The sequence below is a fragment of the Salvelinus alpinus genome, chromosome 10 (genome assembly GCF_045679555.1).
Source record: "Salvelinus alpinus chromosome 10, SLU_Salpinus.1, whole genome shotgun sequence".
In the NCBI taxonomy this organism is placed as follows: Eukaryota; Metazoa; Chordata; class Actinopteri; order Salmoniformes; family Salmonidae; genus Salvelinus; species Salvelinus alpinus.
Window position 1 is genome coordinate 21,372,030 of NC_092095.1, and position 18,900 is coordinate 21,390,929.

At 43.4% G+C, this 18,900-nt stretch overlaps 1 protein-coding gene across 2 annotated transcripts in view; it reads right to left on the bottom strand.

Annotated features, from left to right (window-relative positions):
* The window catches only part of LOC139531697 (LIM zinc-binding domain-containing Nebulette-like), a 48,586-nt gene extending 29,942 nt beyond the window's left edge, over positions 1-18,644 (bottom strand). The window contains exons 1-2 of one of the 2 annotated variants that reach the window (XM_071328394.1): positions 18,430-18,644; positions 12,102-12,196 (exon numbers count right to left, since the gene is read on the bottom strand). In XM_071328394.1, coding sequence (XP_071184495.1) covers positions 12,102-12,196; positions 18,430-18,630 — 296 coding nt within the window. In that variant the 5' untranslated portion in view covers positions 18,631-18,644. Of the gene's footprint in view, positions 1-12,101; positions 12,197-18,112 lie in introns of both variants that reach the window. The other variant, XM_071328395.1, reaches the window with a different exon arrangement.
* Positions 18,645-18,900: the final 256 nt, after the last annotated feature.

Consider the following 18,900-nt stretch of genomic DNA (forward strand, 5'->3'; position numbering starts at 1 on the left):
GCCAGTACATAAAACATATATTCCCACAGATTAAATGAGAACCTATGGTGCATTTGGAGAAGGCATATTATGTCGTTTTTCAATTTCCTTAAAACAAATATTTTCTTAGGCTACCCGGATTTACTATTTTCACTCTTCTTGAGGCAAACCAGGTAGAGTAACTCAAAAAGAAAAATATATGGCAAATAGAAATCAAAACTGGATGGTGTTTAGAGATAGATGGGAGGGGTTGAGTGAAGCTGAAGGATGGGACTAAAAACAAAAGAAAGAAGTCGAAGTGTTGTTGTCCATTAGTTTACTCCAATTAGGGGAGGGGTGATAGGGTTAGGGGAAAATAATAAAGGAAAATCGATTAAAATATATATATATTAAAAAAAAGAAAATTACGTAGGCAATTACATTGATGGAAGCCACAATATGTGCAATATTAAAGCTGATCTACCCCATAAAAAAACAATCAAATAATAATTAATAAATAAATAAATAAATAAAAAACAGTTTAAGATAATTACTTTACGGCAAAGTTTTAGAGAGCCAGGGAGATCTATTATCATCTACACGGCTGTTGAGGTGATTAAAAGCTGTTTTGGGCTCTTTTACTCAGCGATAAGACGTTAAAACTAAGACATTCACTGAATAATCCATCTTGCCCTTGGTGCTGGCTGAGTAGATCCTTTCCCTTAAAGCACAACCTCAGCAGTTGTAGAGTGAGAGAGAGAGAGAGAGAGAGAGAGAGAGAGAGAGAGAGAGAGAGAGAGAGAGAGAGAGAGAGAGAGAGAGAGAGAAAGAGAGAGAGAGAGCGGTTCCAAGCAGGGTTCTTATCACTTAGCAATAACACTGATGGGAACTACATGAGAAATCTCTTTTAAGCCTTATAAGCATAATGCAAGGGTCAAATTAAATTGGTCAAATAAATTGGTGTGTCATTCGCTATTAAGGCTGCATCCTCATCATTGAAAAGCGCCTTAGCTATTATATTAATTTTACAAAAAAATGCTATTCTATATACTTTCTATATGATGGAATTTAACATTCCACATTGTTTATATGATTGTCTCTGTTCTCCTTTGAAAGCCACAGAAGAGGATTTCATTTATTCATATAGGCCTCCATGAGCAGTCTTATTCTAAATTACACCACTAGGTCTACCTGAGCAGCCGGTAAGGATGATGACCTGACAATAGCTTGGACATTCTTGGCCAAATCTTATCTTCAGATCTTCACTACAGATGTAGGCTCTTCATTTGATCACCCTGTTGTGGGAGAACTTTCCTGCAATGTAGCAAATGTAAAACGTATCGTATTTGAGGTTCAAAAAGGCTTATGAAGTTTGAAATTTCCACTTTGAAATTTCAAACTTGATCTTCCTTCACGAAAAATTTTGCCTGGAGATCACAACATTAAATTAACCAACCTTTCCCATCAGAAACAAGCTGCAATGTTAAAGCCAGTGGTGGAAAAAGTACCCAATTGACATACATAAGTAAAGATACCTTAATAGTTAATAGAAAATTAGTCAAGTAAAAGTGAAAGTCACCCAGTAAAATACTACTTGAGTAAAAGTCTTTGGTTTTAAATATACTTAAGTATCAAACGTATATGTAATTGCTAAAACATTCTTAAGTATCAAAAGTAAAAACACAAATAATTTCAAATTCCTTATATTAAGCAAACCAGACGGTGCCATTTTCTTGTTTTTTTATTTATTTATGGATAGCCAGGACATAATTTACAAATGAAGCATGTGTGTTTAGTGAGTCCGCCAGATCAGAGGCAGTAGGGATGACCAGGGATGTTCTATTGATAAGCGTGTGAATTGGACCATTTTCCTGTCCTGCTAAGCATTCAAAATGTAACGAGTACTTTTGGGTGGCAGGGAAAATGTATGGAGTTAAAAGTACATTATTTTCTTTCGGAACGTAGTGATGTAAAAGTTGTCAAAAATATATAAAAAGTAAAGTACCAATACCCCCAAAAACTACCTAAGTAGTACTTTAAAGTACTTTACACCAATGGTTAAAGCCCATCACATTGAAAGTACCGGACATAAAGTCATTTTCAACACATTGCACCAACCCATGTCATTTCAATTTCCTTTCAATGGCTCGCTCGTCATCCCTGTTTTCTCACATTTCACACTGATGATAGAGCTCTGTGGCTGTGTTTTTGCTGTTATCACGGTGGCTGTTGGACGGTTTGCATTAGCTGTTGCTTTTAACCCTGTAAGATCCAAGCATTTTTGAAAATGCATTTTTATACTTGTAAAAATACCTCTAGCTCTGGCTTATGTTTGTTTCTCGATTTCCTTTTTTCTACATAATCACTACACCTTAAGACAGGACACACAACAAATGTTACTAAGAGATACATCTGGCTTTAAGAAGACAAACTATGTAGTGTTTGACATTAAATTAGGACCTGTTGTATTTTTGGAAACGGGGGTCTCACAGATGATTTCAGGCCTCAATAATCCAAATGAGCATGATAAAGCAGTCTATAGCGAAGCTCTGATCATTGATCTCAGGCTCAGCCATCAAGTGAGCCACTTCACTGGTACTTCCGTTAGTACCCAAGTGTTTCTCAATTGACTTAAGTGGCATCCTCTCCTCGTCTCCTTTCCTTCATCATCCCCCCTTCGTAAAATCAGATCATGACTCCATACTCCTGCTTCCTGTCTACAAGCAGAAGCTGCTTCTTGACACACTGCTCGCATAACTCAGAAGCCAGCTGCACCAATGTGTCGGAGGAAACACCGTACAACTGGTGACCGAAATCAGCTTGCAGGAGCCCGGCCCGCCACAAGGAGTCACTAGAGTGCGATGGGACAAGGACATCCCGACCGGCCAAACCCTCCCCTAACCCAGATGACGCTGGGCAAATTGTGCGCCGCCTCATGGGTCTCCCGGTCACGGCCGGCTGTGACACAGTGCTTTAGACCGCTGTGCCACTCGGGAGGCTCTCCCCTCCTGTACTCGAGAGGCCCTCCCCTCCTGTTCACCCACGACTGGTTATTAGTAGATTTGGATAGAAAACACTCTGAAGTTTCTAAACTGTTTGAATGATGTCTGTGAGTATAACAGAACTCATATGGCAAGCAAAAACCTGAGAAAAAAATTCAAACAGGAAGTGGGAAATCTGTTTTTCAAGTCTTTGCCTATCCAATATATAGTGTAAAATTTGGTCCGATTGCACTTCCTAAGGCTTCCACTAGATGTCAACAGTCTTTAGAACCTTGTTTCAGGCTTCAACTGTGAAGGGGGAGAGAATAAGAGCTGTTTCAATCAGGTGTCTGGCAGAATGCCATGAGCTCAGTCAGGCGTGCGCCCGTGAGAGTTAGCTGCGTTCCTTTTTCTTTCTAAAGACAAAGGAATTGTCCAGTTGGAATATTATTGAATATTATAAAAACATCCTAAAGATATATTTTATACATCGTTTGACATGTTTCTCCGAACTGTAATGGAACTGTCGTCTGAACTAAGTGCCTGCGCCGTGTGAATTTGGATTTGTGAACTAAAAGTGCGAACAAAAAGGAGGTATTTGGACATAAATGATGGACTTTATCGAACAAAACAAACATTTATTGTGGAACTGGGATTCCTGGGAGTGCATTCAGATGAAGATCATCAAAGGTAAGTGAATATTTATAATGCTATTTCTGACTTCTGTTGACTCCACAACATGGCGGGTATCCGTATGGCTTGTTTTGGTCTCTGAGCGCTGTACTCAGATTATTGCATGGTGTGCTTTTTCCGTAAAGCTTTTTTTTTTTTTATCTGACACAGCAGTTGCATTAAGGAGAAGTTTATCTATAATTCCATGCATAACACTTGTATCTTTTATGAATGTTTATTATGAGTATTTCAGTAAATTGATGTGGCTCTCTGCAAAATCACCGGATGTTTTGGAAGCAAAACATTACTGAACATAACGCACCAATCTAAACTGAGAATTTTGCATATGAACTTTATCGAACAAAACATACATGTATTGTGTAACATGAAGTCCTATGAGTGTCATCTGATGAAGATCATCAAAGGTTAGTGATTAATTTTATCTCTATTTCTGCTTTTTGTGACTCATCTCTTTGGCTGGAAAAATGGCTGTGTTTTTCTGTGACTAGGTGCTGACCTAACATAATCGCATGGTATGCTTTCGTCGTAAAGCCTTTTTGAAATCGGACACTGTGGTGGGATTAACAACAAGTTTATCTTTAAAATGGTGTATAATACTTGTATGTTTGAGGAATTTTAATTATGAGATTTCTGTTGTTTGAATTTGGCGCCCTGCACTTTCACTGGCTGTTGTCATATCGATCCCGTTAACGGGATTTCAGCCGTAAGAAGTTAATTCCCCTGGCCTCCCGGGTGGCGCAGTGGTCTAGAGCACTGCATCGTAGTGCTAGCTGCGCCACCAGAGTCTCTGGGTTCGCGCCCAGGCTCTGTCGCAGCCGGCCGCGACCGGGAGGTCCGTGGGGCGACGCACAATTGGCATAGCGTCGTCCGGGTTAGGGAGGGTTTGGCCGGTAGGGATATCCTTGTCTCATCGCGCTCCAGCGACTCCTGTGGCGGGCCGGGCGCAGTGCGCGCTAACCGAGGGGGGCGGGTGCACGGTGTTTCCTCCGACACATTGGTGTGGCTGGCTTCCGGGTTGGAGGCGCGCTGTGTTAAGAAGCAGTGCGGCTTGGTTGGGTTGTGCTTCGGAGGACGCATGGCTTTCGACCTTCGTCTCTCCCGAGCCCGTACGGGAGTTGTAGCGATGAGACAAGATAGTAATTACTAGCGATTGGATACCATGAAAATTGGGGAGAAAAGGGGTTAAAAAAAAAAAAAAGAAGTTAATTCCCCTACCCATTATTACAGTTCCTTTCAGCAGGATTGCAATGGACCTGGTGGGACCTCTACCCAAGAGCAACCGAGAGCACCAATACATACTGGTGATTCTGAATTATGCCAACAGGTACCCGGAAGCCATTCCCCTGCACACCATGGCCACCAAGGGAATCGCACGTGAGTTGGTCATGCTGTTCTCCCGAGTAGGCATTCCCAACAAGATATTGACCGACCAGAGCACCCCGTTCATGTCATGAATCATGAAGGACCTATGCAAGCTAATGAAAATAACCCAGTTGCGCACCTCATTGTATCACCCTGATGGATTGGTGGAAAGATTCAATCAAACCCTGAAGCAGCTGATAAAGGTGGTGATGGAGACTGATGGAAAGAATTGGGACCAGATGCTACCCTACCTGATGTTCTCAATCCGAGAAGTGCCCCAGGCTTCAACAGGATTCTCTCCCTTTGAACTCCTGTACGGGAGACGACCCCGAGGACTGCTGGACGTGGCTAAAGAAGCCTGGGAACAGCAACCGTCGCCCCAACAAACCTTGGTAGAGCATGTGGGAGACATGAGAGATCGGATGGCAACCCTGTGGCCCCTGGTACGGGAACACATGCTGGAGGCCCAGGTGGCCCAAGCGAGGTTGTACAACAGAGGGACACAACGAAGAGACTTTCAGCCAGGAGACAAAGTGTTGGTGTTGGTCCCCACCTCAGAATGTAAGTTTTTGGCCCAATGGAACGGGCCATACGAAGTAATTGAGAAGGTGGGTGAAGTTAACTATAGGGTCAGACAGCCGGGACGTAGGCATCTGACATAGATTTACCATGTGAAACTGCTAAAGAAATGGAATGCAGGTGATGTACTCTACTCTATGTCCCCGAAGAAGGCTATCACGAAGACCGAGCCGGCGGAGGTGCCAATGGGGGAGCAGCTAAGCCAAGCACAGAAGCAGGAGCTGAGGGAGTTGGTCGGCCGAAACCAGGATGTGTTCTCCAGTGAACCAGGGAAAAAGGGGAAGTTGAGACCCTACCGCATACCGGAAGCAAGGAGAAAGGCTGTCAGGACCAAGGTAAAAACGATGTTGGAAGCTGATATAATCGAAGAGTTGAATAGTGAGTGGTGCAACCCCTTAGTGTTGGTGCCGAAACCAGATGGCACCATTCGATTCTGTAATGATTTTAGAAAGGTAAATGAAATCTCGAAGTTCGACACCTACCCCATGCCCCGATTTGATGAATTAATCGAACGGCTAGGACCGCCCGATTTATCAGCACGATTGACCTGATAAGGGGTTATTGGCAGGTGCCCTTAGCTCCCGAGGCACGGGAGAAAAATGCTTTTGCCACCCCGGACGGTCTGTTCCATTACAAGAAGCTGCCCTTTGGACTGCACGGGGCCCTGGCCACCTTCCAGAGGTTGATGGACCGGGTTCTCCGACCCCATCGGAAGTACGCTGCGGCATACATCGACAATATTGTGATCCATGCGAGTGAGCGGGAGACACATCTAAACCAGGTGAGCGCGGTAGTGCAGGCCTTACGGGAGGCGGGGCAAACAGCGAACCCAAAGAGATGTTGGCTCGCCCTGCGGGAGGCTGAGTACCTGGGGTACATGATCGGGAGAGGATGTGTCAAACCCCAGATTAAGAAAGTGAAGGCGATCTGGGACTGGCCCCGCCCCCTCACCAAGAAGCAGGTGCGCACGTTTGTGGGGTTGACTAGTTACTGCTGGAGATTTATTCCCCACTTTGCCTCCCTAGCCAGCCACCTGACAGATCTGACCAGGAGCCGTCTGCCCGCCCATTTGACGTGGACCAAGGAGACGGAGAAAGCCTTCCAGGACCTAAAGGGAACACTGTGTTCTCGACCCGTGCTGGTGACACCGGACTTCTCCAAACCAGTGTTGGTACAGACCGATGCATCCGAAGGGTGCGTGCCATCCTATCACAGCTACAAGAAGGTGAGGAACACCCAGTCATGTACATTAGCCGGAAGCTGTTACCGCGCAAACAAAGATATTCCACGGTGGAGAAAGAATGTCTAGCGATCAAGTGGGCGCTGGAAAGGCTGAAATATTATTTATTGGGACGGCACTTCACCCTCGTAACAGACCATGCACCACTGGTATGGATGTCACAAAATAAGGACAGTAACGCCTGGGTCACCCGCTGGTTCCTATCCTTACAGCCCTTTGCTTTCTCTGTCGTCCACAGATCAGGTGTAGCCCATGGAAATGCCGATGCCCTCTCCAGGAGGGACGCTCTAGGGAGATGGACCGCCCCTCCGACCGGGGGGGGGGGGGGTGTGGCAGATCGCAGGGAGAGGTGAGGGGAGTGGTTATGGAGGGGAGATATCTTGCTCCACCCCCAAACCTTATATGGACTTCCTGCCCCAACAAGGTGAGGCTGTGGTTTGTTAAACCAGGGAATGCTTGGGGATAAAGGAGGAAGGAGCCTGCACAAAGGGGTAGAGTAAGGAGAGAACAAAGTACGTTATGAAGAGTGGGAGAAGAGAGAACAATATCTGTGTGATTACCCGTTGTGACCTGGACTGTCGGACTACCCCCCTTGTGTACCGAACCGGATTGGCGGAGGACCCGAGGGTGAGGATTACCCATGGAGAACGGAACGGACAACGAGAACGGCGTGTGGACTGGGAAGTAATTGGTGAATTCTCCCTTCTTCCCCAGTGTACCAAAATCCCTATTAAACTCCCTATTTGCATTCTAGTTGTGCTCCTGGTGCATGTTTTGTTATTGAACTTGGTGACGTGTGAAATCCCACGCCCTTGAGCCTGCTACAATATTTATTATGGTATTGGCACTGACCCTGGAACTGACCCTGTATATAGCTTACTTACTTTTCTTATTTCTATTTCTCGTCTTTTTTTGTCCTACTTTACTTGATTTTATAGTGCTATACTGTATATTGATATTGATTATTGCATTGTTGGGAAAATAAAGAAAGACAGTTTAGGTGATAGCAATATAGAAAACAATGGAACTGAATGACCTGGAAATCACTTTCACCTGTCCTGTTCTTCGATGTTACTGTAGAAGAGGCAATGTGATGAGGAGAAGATGCAGCGCATTTGACTATTAAGATGCACCCTTTGGGTTAAGACAGCAGGTAAACCTTTGTGACAGAGAGGCTTATCAAATGACATGCTTTGATGCAACACATAACTAATGGTTTTGCTTTTGTTTGCTCAACTATTCATGCATAACATTCTTCTTCCATAAAATATACTCTGCTTTAGATCTATGCCTTCACAGCTTTTCAGTTCTGGGCCATCTCATAAAAGATTAGTCAGAGAGTTACATAAGTTTCCCTCATATTTCTTGTCTGCATGACAAATGACGTTGTCTCTGTCTCTGTCAGACAAAAGAACATTGTCAACCCCTGTATGTGTTGAGTCCAATGAAACGTCCTCTTATCTTGTGTGTTTGAAATGCTACTTAGCTTTTGGGGCATTTATCATGTCCCTCAATAGCAGTAGTTACAAAATGGCACGACACGAAAGGCTCAGAAATGGGGTACATCTTTGCATCATCACTTTCTAATGAGCTGTCAGACATCAGATAACATACTGTTAATTATTCTAACTTAAAAATAAATATGAATATTTTAAAGAAATTTGTATTTAAAAGATGGAAATGGCATGACTGACTATAAGCCTTCCTCTACACTGCAATACAAGAGCGGTTAAATATTAGTAATCTGCTTAAATATTAGTGATGAACTGGGCACAGTGTCACACAGGTTTATTTAAAAAGAGCCAGGAACGGCAGATAAAAAATGTCCTCTTCCCCTGACATATAATTGACCATGTGCTTTCCCTTGACCTGCAGTGAGCTCAAAGCATTGTCTATTAAAAGGGGCAATCTGCAGTTGCTACATCCATTTTTGGACTCATAAATTAATGATATGTACCCATTGATTCTTGAAGAATATAACTTATAAATGCCTCATGAGCTTAGTTTACCTGTCATACTATATAGCCTCAAAACATTGTTAAAACTATACTTTTTATATCATGGATGGTCAGTCCTTGCATCCATAGCTCTGTCTATGAATTTGAGATTGGTTACATTTCTCCAGCCCCATCCCTCAGCTTTTTACCAAAACAGGGGTGGGGAGTACGCGTTGTTATTGTTTCTACTGCTGATTGCCACTTTAAGCGGAGGTGAACACTGCACAGAGTGACTCCAGGGTCTCACTTGATTCATCATACCACCCCAGGACTGACTGTACGTCGCTCGGTATAAGACTAACATGTAAATGCAAGACACAATCTGTAAGATTTGAGAGTTTATTACAACTGTATTACTGTATCATGACCCAAAATCTGACAACATATGCGTGTAAACAGGGAGATACTGGAGAATCCAAAAGTCTTCCTGTTTTCTCTTATGATACAGCACATAGACACAGAGGAAGCCAGTGGGAAAGGTTTCCATTAATGCAACTTTGTAGATTCTGTCCTGAGACTCCGGAAGAGAAGCTTTACCATGGAGGTCAAAGGCTAAGTAGCATTCCTTTCCCCAAAATGTTGAAAGAGAAACAGAGAGCAACATAGAAAGGGTGAGAGAAAGCAAAAGAGTGAGAGCGAGCATGAGAGTGAGAGAGAGCAATAAGAGAGAGAGAGCAGTAGAGAGAGAGAGAGAGAGAGAGAGATGAACACTGCACCAATGTGTAAATGAAGGTAGCACAGGGCTGAAAATTAATTGCACTAAATAACACACAGAATTCTAAGAGGGTTGAGCATGTTGATGTTGGGGGGAGGCCTGAATCCCAGCACAATGCTGACAATGTGCTTTTCTAATCCTTCCGCAATTTTCTCTTTCATCTTCCCACTGTTAAAAGACGGGGCAATTGAGGAGCATGGGATACAGAGAGAGAGAGAGAGAGAGAGTCCCAAGAACATTGATTATTGTAAGAACCTTTGAGGAACTGACCCAAGGTTTGGAACCCGTGGGGGTGGGCTTAATTAAAAGAATGCACCACCCTAACACATTAAGAAACACCTTCCTTTCAGGAATACTGAATATCACTTAAGGAATTTAGGAAATTCCACATAGGGAATATAGTCAGAACACTAAGGGCTTCTAGAGGCTATGGAGAGGTGTAGTATCATAATGAAATAGGTGGCCTATTCTACAAGTCTATTAGCCAGTGAGAGGAAATGGTTTTATGGCCCTAAGGGATCAGAGGTCATTTTCACCCAAAGGAGCCATTAATTAAATGCTATTGGGTGTGTGACAAGGGTAGGACAAAGTGTGTTCTGTTTGTAGACTTGGAGGCTGTGTTTCGGTAGGCTTTTCTGTATATATTTATAATGCAGTCTTTTCTTGGGGATTACTCTAAACAAATGTGTTGAAGCGGCATGCAACAGACAAACAAGATATTTGCTGAAAACATTTATTGGGCATTTCTACTGTGTGTGTGCGCGTGCTGATAATACAGCAAAATAGATTGTGTCTATGCTTTATATATTGTTCAAATGAAGGCTACATTGAAACCCTATCAATAACAACACAAGGACAGCAGATTAAATATACTTTAAAATGCTGTTGTTGAAATGCTGGCGGTGTTCCTCTTCAACAAACTGCACTATACTTCCACACTAGCATCAGACCCTTGAACGGACCCACACTTGTTCAGGTAAGTGGGTTTACACACACCCCTTCCCTGCAGATCTGAACAAGAGCTCGGTAGAGGTAACCAAGCACATGAGCTGTGGTTTATGTAAGGCATAATCAACGAGGGGCTATGTGTTCTATGGAAAATAATGAACTACGTGGAAGGTGTGTTCCACAACGTGCTAGCGGAGTGGAAGGTGTGTTCCACAACGTGCTAGCGGAGTGGAAGGTGTGTTCCACAACGTGCTAGCGGAGTGGAAGGTGTGTTCCACAATGTGCTAGCGGAGTGGAAGGTGTGTTCCACAATGTGCTAGCGGAGTGGAAGGTGGGTTCCACAATGCGCTAGCGGAGTGGAACTGACTTTCAATGGAGTTGCATTATTTTCTAGAGATTATCCCTTTTATAAACAACAGCTCATGTGCTTGGTTACCTCTAACGAGCTCTTGTTCACCACACAAACAGTCCTTGCTTGCTATTATGAAAATCAAATTCAACAAAACTGTTTTTAATTCGAAAGCAGCTCAAATAAAACTTTTAAAAAGGAACTATAGCCATAAAATTCTACCATGCAAATACACTGTGTGTTATAGGGAAATAATGATCGCTCTAGAATGCCTTTCAAGCCAATCAGAAAAGAGTATTCGACAACGCCATGGTATAAATAGAACGAAGAATGTATTATGTCCTGTGCTCTTAAATGCAAATGGCAGTAATTGCACTCCTGTAATTGAGTGAGTGTGTGTGTGTGTGTGTGTGTGTGTGTGTGTGTGTGTGTGTGTGTGTGTGTGTGTGTGTGTGTGTGTGTGTGTGTGTGTGTGTGTGTGTGTGTGTGTGTGTGTGTGTGTGTGTGTGTGTGTATGTGTGTATATGTGTGTATATGTGTGTATATGTGTGTCTGTGTGCGCGTGTACGTGCGTGTGTTCGTCCACGTGAATTAATCTTCTGTGCGCTACTGCAAAAGCCTCTAATAAGCCAAGGGCCGTTTATCTGAGAAGTAAAGAGAAACGCAAAGCAGAAAACCAGGCAAAAGCGTTGGCCCTCCATCTGCTTTCATGCTGGGGGACAGAAATAGACTTGTTGTGCTCTCTTATAGAAGGCCCTACTTGCCATGTTGCTCTATGCATCAGGCCAGTCTCCAGCCTACACTTCAGATTTCTCATCTGAAAGCTTTGCCAGACACATCTGGATGTTATGAGTGTGTTTCATAAGTAACAAGCCTGACATTACTAGTAGATTAACCAGTCTTTGGAGACGAGGACAGACATGGGTTCTGTACTGTAACACTGTCTTGTCAGGAAATTCTCATCTGGACTCAACTCCATTTTTCTATGTTCATGTGGAACCGGTGGGAATCGAACCTGGTGTGTCTCGCGCACACCAGCCCAACAACTTAACCATTAGACCAAGAAGATATCCACATGGCCAAGAGTGAAACAGTGTCAGGCAGGTCCACCTTATCACAAGAGCGGGATTCCAAATCAGCTCCACTATAAATGCATTGCCCATGAATGCCCACTGCTCATACCCTACTTCTGCCACTTCATCAACAAAACTGTTTGAGACCACTGACTTAAGCCCTAAAACCAAAGCATATAAATAACTGAAGCAACAAATGTACTCACGCATTGCAGTAGGGCTTCTTATCGTAGCCTTTGTAGTTCTTCATGTTCAGGGTCATCTTACACACCTCGCAGTGGAAGCATCCTTTATGCCAATTCTGGAAAGGAAAACACAAATGATATTTCAATTCAGTTTGGCCTTCTGCTGGTGCTCAAATTTGAGAATTGTGAATGAATAAGTCCCTTAATTAGTTGAAAGGCATCCGAGACATGACTAATATTCCAGATTTCTATTACCACAACCAAGAGAAGTGATTCTAAACAATTAAGTGAAAAAGAAAATAAGAAAGGTTTATGAATTAAACAAAGGTTACAGTATCAAAACAAATCAAATGCGCCGAATACAACAGGTTACATCTTACAGTGAAATGTTTACTTACAAGCCCTTAACAATTATTTTTCTTAACTGCATTGTTGGTTAAGTAAAAAAAAAAGTTAAACATTATTTTTATTTTTTTTAAACAACAAAGAATTAAAGAGCAGCAGTAAAATAAACAGTAGCGACTCTATTTACAAGGGGTACCGGTACAGAGGCAATGTGCAGGGCACAGGTTAGTCAAGGTAATTGAGGTAATATGTACATGTAGGTTGAGGTAAAGTGACTATGCATCGATAATAAACAGAGGAGCAGCAGCATAAAAGAGGGTGTGTGTGGGGGGGACAATGCAAATAGTCCGGGTAGACAATTGATTAGCTGTTCTGGAGTCTTATGGCTTCGGGGTAGAAGCTGTTAAGATGCCTTTTGGACCTTGACTTGGCGCTCCGGTACCGCTTGTCGTGCAGTAGCAGAGAGAACAGTCTATGACTAGGGTGGCTGGAGTCTTTGACAATTTCTAGAGGTCCTGTATGGCAGGAAGCTTGGCCCCAGTGATGAAATGGGCCATACACATTACCCTCTGTAGTGCCTTGCGGTCGGAGGCCAAGCAGTTGCCGGACCAGGCAGTGATGCAACCAGTCAGGATGCTCTCTGTGCAGCTGTAGAACTTTTTGAGGATCTGAGGACCCATGCCAAATGTTTTCAATCTCCTGAGGGGGAATAGGCTTTGTCGTGCTCTCTTCACGACTGTCTTGGTGTGTTTGTACCATGATAGTTTGTTGGTGATGTGGACGCCAAGGAACTTGAAGCTCTCAATCTGCTCCACTACAGCCCCGTTGAGGAGAATGCTCGGTCCTCCTTTTCCTGTAGCCCACAATCATTACCTTTGTCTTGATCACGTTGAGGGAGAGGTTGTTGTCCTGGCACCACACGGCCAGGTCTCTGACCTCCTCCCTACAGGTTGTCTCATCATTGTCGGATGATCAGGGCTATCACTGTTGAGTCGTCAGCAAACTTAATGAAGGAGTTGTTTTCGTTCCTGGCCATGCAGTCATGGGTGAACAGGGAGTACAGGAGGGGGCTGAGCACGCACCCCTGATGGGCCCCCGTGTTGAGGATCGGCATGGCAGATGTGTTGTTACCTACTCTTACCACCTGGGGGGTGGCCCGTCAGGAAGTCCAGGATCCAGTTGCAGAGGGAGGTGTTTAGTCCCAGGGTCCTTAGCTTAGTGATGAGCTTTGAGGGCACTATGGTGTTGAAAGCTGAGCTGTAGTCAATGAATAGCATTCTCACGTAGGTGTTCCTACGTGAGAAGGGCAGTGTGGAGTGCAATAGAGATTATAATCATCTGTGGATCTGTTTGGGGCAGTATGTAAATTGGATGGGGTCTAGGGTCAGTAGTTATTTAGGCAGGTTACCTTAGTGTTCTTGGGCACAGGGACTATGGTAGTCTGCTTGAAACATGTTGGTATTACAGACTCAGCCAGGGACAGGTTGAAAATGTCAGTGAAGACACTTGCCAGTTGGTCAGTGCATAGTGCATGCTCGGAGTACATGTCCTGGTAATTTGTCTGGCCCTGTGACCTTGTGAATGTTGACCTGTTTAAAGGACTTACTCACATCGGCTACGGAGAGCGTGATCATACAGTCGTCCGGAACAGCTGATGCTCTCATGCATGCTTCAGTCTTGCTTGTTTCGAAGAGAGTGTAGAAGTAATTTAGCTCTTCTTTGTAGTCTGTAATAGTTTGCAAGCCCTGCCACATCCGGCGCGTGTCGGAGCCGGTGTAGTACAATTCAATCTCAGTCCTGTATTGTCACTTTGCCTGTTTGATGGTTCGTCGGAGGGCATAGAGAGTCCTGCTCCTTGAAAGTGGCAGCGCTACCCTTAAACTCAGTGCAGATGTTGCCTTTAATCCATGGCTTCTGGTTGGGGTATGAACGTATTGTCACTGTGGGGACCACGTAATTGATACACTTATTGATGAAGCCAGTGACTGATGTGGTGTACTCCTCAATGCCATCGGAAGAATCCCAGAACATATTCCAGTCTGTGCTAGCAAAACAGTCCTGTAGCTTAGCATCTGCGTCATCTGACCACTTCCGTATTGAGCGACTCACTGGTGCTTCCTGCTTTAGTTTTTGCTTGTAAGCAGGAATCAGGACAATAGAATTATGGTAAGATTTGACAAATTGAGGGCAAGGGAGAGCTTTGTACGCATCTCTGTGTGTGAAGTAAAGCTGGTCTAGAGAGTTTTTCCCCCCTCTGGTTGCACATTTAACATGCTGTTAGAAATGAGATAAAAACTGATTTAAGTCCCTGCATTAAAGTCCCCGGCCACTAGGAGTGCCACATCTGGATGAGCATTTTCTGTTTTCTTATGGCCTTATACAGCTCATTAAGTGCGGTCTTAGCACCAGCACCGGTTTGTGGTGGTAAATAGACAGCTACGAAAAATATAGAAGAAAACACTTGGTAAATAGTTTGGTCTACAGCTTATGATGAGATACTTTACCTCAGGCAAGCAAAAGCTCAAGACTTCGTTAATATTAGATTTCATGCACAAGCAAATATACACAGATAATCTTGCAGATGCAGCAAAAACCCCGCCAGCTGTATGCTATCCATGTCGTCGTTCAGCCATGACTCTGTGAAACATAAGATATTACAGTTTTTAATGTCCCGTTGGTAGGAAATTCGTAATCGCAGCTCGTCCATTTTGTTATTTAATGAATGTACGTTGGCAAATAGGACTGATGGTAGAGGCAGATTACATACTCGCCATCGGATCCTTACAGTTGAAGTCGGAAGTTTACATACAGTTAGGTTGGAGTCATTAAAACTCGTTTTTCAACCACTCCACAAATTTATGGTTAACAAACTATAGTTTTGGCAAGTCGGTTGGGACATCTACTTTGTGCATGACACAAGTAATTTTTCCAACAATTGTTAAGAGACAGATTATTTAACTTATAATTCACTATCACAATTCCAGTGGGTCAGAAGTTTATATACACTAAGTTGACTGTGCCTTTAAACAGCTTGGAAAATTCCTGAAAATTATGTCATGGCTTTAGAAGCTTCTGATAGGCTAATTGACATCATTTGAGTCAATAGGAGGTGTACCTGTGGATGTATTTCAAGGTCTACCTTCAAACTCAGTGCCTCTTTGCTTGACATCATGGGAAACTCAAAAGAAATCAGCCCAAGACCTCAGAAAACAAATTGTAGACCTCCACAGGTTTGGTAATCCTTGGGAGCAATTTCCAAACGCCTGAAGGTACCACGTTCATCTGTACAAACAATAGTACGCAAGTATAAACACCATGGGACCACGCGCCGTCATACCGCTCAGGAAGGAGACGCGTTCTGTCTCCTAGAGATGAACGTACTTTGGTGAGAAAAGTGCAAATCAATCCCAGAACAACAGCAAAGGACCTTGTGAAGATGCTGGAGGAAACAGGTACAAAAGTATCTATATCCACAGTAAAATGAGTCCTATATCGACATAACCTGAAAAGCCGCTCAGCAAGGAAGAAGCCACTACTTCAAAACCGCCACAAAAAAGCCAGACTACGGTTTGCAACTGCACATGGGGACAAAGATCGTACTTTTTGGAGAAATGTTCTCTGGTCTGATGAAACAAAAATAGAACTGTTTGAACATAATGACCATCGTTATGTTTGGAGGAAAATGGGGGACGCTTACAAGACGAAGAACACCATCCCAACCGCGAAGCATGGGGGTGGCAGCATCATGTTGTGGGGGTGCTTTGCTGCAGGAGGGACTGGTGCACTTCACAAAATAGATGGCATCACGAGGAAGGAAAATTATGTGGATATATTGAAGCAACATCTCAAGACAATTACCCCAAGCATACTTCCAAAGTTGTGGCAAAATGGCTTAAGGACAACAAAGTCAAGGTATTGGACTGGCCATCACAAAGCCCTGACCTCAAACCTATTTGTGGGCAGAGCTGAAAAAGGGTATGCGAGCAAGGAGGCCTACAAACCTGACTCAGTTACACCAGCTCTGTCAGGAGGAATGGGCCAAAATTCACCCAACTTATTGTGGGAAGCTTGTGGAAGGCTACCCGAAACGTTTGACCCAAGTTAAACAATTGAAAGGCAATGCTACCAAATACTAATTGAGTGCATGTGAACTTCTGACCCACTGGGAATGTGATGAAAGAAATAAAAGCTGAAGTAAATCATTCTCTCTACTATTATTCTGACATTTCACATTCTTAAAATAAAGTGGTGATCCTAACTGACCTAAGACATGGAATTTTTTACTAGGATTAAATGTCAGGAATTGTGAAAAACTGAGTTTAAATGTATTTGGCTAAGGTGTATGTAACCTTCCCACTTCAACTGTACGTCCCCGATATCTCCGTCTCTTCTTCATGCGAATGATTTGGGTGTCTGAACTAAATCCTTTGCGTCCGGCTCGTTAAAGAAAAAATCTTCATCGAGTACGAGGTGAGTAACCACTGTTCTGATATCCAAAAGCTATTTTCGGTCATAGGAGACGGTGGCAGAAACATTATGTACAAAATAAGTTACAAATAATGCGAAAAAACACACACAATATCACAATTGGTTAGGCACCTGTAAAACGGCAGCCATCTCCTCCGGGCATTGCCCTGAGGTAATTGCTGATTCTAAATTGAGCAAATAATTTAACTAAGAATATGTCTCTGTATGTGGTAGGTGTCAGAGCTGTACAATAGGCCATGCATTTGGTTGCAGATACGCCTGTGCTACAACTGTCCACTGGCGTTACGGCCACAGATTTGCTTGGATAGGTGACAGAAAGTAGTCAATGTCCATGATGAGTTCCCTTTCATTGCATGTGCATGATGTGATGTACTGTGTGATGTCCTTAGAAAGTGGGCCACATTGATACCATATGGCCATAAAGCAGGACCAGGGTTTGTGGTTTAGATAATGGGTAGGCCTGCAGGAAACGCAGGGCACAGGCCTGAGTGGTCAAGATAAAGGCTATAGCGTTGGTTTAGCAGACATAAGATGCTCACTTCTAAGTTACCTTTTTACTATTAACCTGTAGTAGTAGTAGTAATTGTATCCTAGTATAGACCTAGGTCTGATTTAGACATCAATAATACAAAGGCGCTATTAAACAATAATGAACTAGTATTATTATATTCCACCATAAATCAGCATTCATATTTTGATCTAGTGAAAAGATCACACTCAAGAAAATGCCACAGTCATTCCCTATTGAGCAAATCTGAATAGCCTATGTCCTTCAGGGGATAAAGGCTAAACTTGCAGGCTATTCCGTCCCCTTGTCATGTCAATATGATTCATAGGCCTACACTCATAGCAACATTTTTTCTATCTATAAACTATCATAAGCTAAAAGGGTTGTTTGGCTGTCCCCATAGGAAAACACAAAAGGGTTATTCAATGGGGAAAGCCAAAGAACCCTGTTGGAACGCGTATTTCTTAGAGTGTATGATACAACAGATAGGCTACTATAATACACCTATAAACTTTTGGCATAATCTGGTTTTGTGTGTAGCAGTGCACTCACTCTTTTGTGACATTAGGCTATGTGGCCAACGAGAAGTTTGAATCAAAGTTTAGAAATCTACCAACAGACTCCTGAAATACAGCGCAGTCAATTCTGTTATAGACACCTGCCTAACAGTGCATTAAAATTGTGATCTGACCTTATCAAGGCAGTTGACTTTCTCTGTCGGATAGACAATTTTCCCACAGCGCGCGCACGGCGGGTTCATTTTCAAATATGCGTCTTTATTCCACACGACAATAAATCCAATATATTCGTGCGCAATAGTTGTTCAAAACCTGGCAACAGCTCTGTATCATATCCCGAGGTCAAGTCGGTAAAAATAAAGTAGCGCGTCTCTCTCTGAGTGGTGCGTCTCGCAAGTGCGTTCGCACAGTCACTATGCTGTCCTGAGTGGATGCCGCATTAAAATTGCACAGACGTAAACTGTAGCTGCTTGTGTGACACAGCACCTACCACGATCCAAGCTGTTTGATTCAGCAACGAGACGACAGCGCCAATCCAGGACCACATGATGTTCGTGCATTCGTAAAGAGCGAGAGAGAGAGAAATGTGGATGGATGGAGAGAGAAAGACAGAGAGACGGAGAGAGATATCCCTTAGACCAAAATCCCATTCATTTAACATGCCTGCTTCTTTTTGCCTGCTTTTTCGCATATCTGAAAAGCGTAGGAGATAAAAAAAAAACACTGCAAATTAGAATACACCTAAAGACCTCGTCATGATTCAGGTATTTTCACAGACCACATAACCAAAATACAGCTAGCAGGTCTGTGTAAATGGTTCTCTGCTTTTTTGCAGGTAAATTCATGAACACTTCCATTGTTTAACACCTCCCTAATTTGAAAGGCAAACATCCCCCAGAGCGGGGTTGGGGTGGGTGTGGGGGGGCATAGCTACCAGATCAGGCAAAACTAACTTAACCAA